Below are 738 nucleotides of genomic sequence, written 5' to 3' on the forward strand. Positions count from 1 at the left end.
ATGAAAAAAACAGCTGCCCCAGCACCTGCCCCCGCGGCACCTGCCCCAGCTGACCCCGCTGCCCCTTCCGCCAAACCGGGCGCCCCCGCCGAACCAGGAGCCACCGAAGCATTCCCTAAGAAGGTTAGGCCAGAAGATCTACAGACAGCAGAAGAACGGGATTTCTATGCCCCGAATTACTTATATTTGACCATCCTGAGCGTAATTCTTTTCTTTCCCCTGGGAATTCCTGCTGCCTTCTTCTGTTATCAGGTACAAGGAAGCCCCGTCCGTGGCCCACCCTCCTCCCTCACTGCCCTCTCCCCGTATGCTCTGGCCCGGGTAAGGGTTTCCTCTATAGCTCCTTCCCAGTGTCACAGGGCTGAACTTAGAAACCCACGTCTACTCTCCCATCCCTACAGACCTTCAAGGCTAACCAGGAGAGTCGCTGGGAAGATGCTTACGTTAATTCGGGCCGAACTTGTTGGTTGGATGTGTTTGCTATACTCATCGGCTTAGGCATCATTTACTACTATGTTCTATTTATGTGAAGGCCAGCCCAGAAGCCCAAGGGACCCATGCGCGAAGACACGGACCAACTAAGTCCCAGTCAACCACCTTGCAGGAAACCCAAGAACTGAAACCCGCCCTCAGCCAGCAAGCCCAGAGGCGAGGCACTCAGCCAGGAAAGAAGCTCAGTGGCCTCACACTACCTGTTTGCATCACTTTGGTTCACTTCACCAGAGCAGACTGTCCACC

At 54.9% G+C, this 738-nt stretch overlaps 1 protein-coding gene across 1 annotated transcript; it reads left to right on the plus strand.

Moving 5' to 3' along the window:
• PMIS2 (PMIS2 transmembrane protein) lies at positions 1-530 on the plus strand. Its single transcript, XM_075536676.1, has 2 exons — positions 1-267; positions 372-530. Exons 1-2 carry the CDS (start codon positions 1-3, stop codon positions 528-530), a joined length of 426 nt encoding a protein of 141 aa, XP_075392791.1.
• The last annotated feature ends 208 nt before the right edge of the window (positions 531-738 follow it).

The sequence above is a fragment of the Tenrec ecaudatus genome, chromosome 18 (genome assembly GCF_050624435.1).
Source record: "Tenrec ecaudatus isolate mTenEca1 chromosome 18, mTenEca1.hap1, whole genome shotgun sequence".
NCBI lineage: Eukaryota > Metazoa > Chordata > Mammalia > Afrosoricida > Tenrecidae > Tenrec > Tenrec ecaudatus.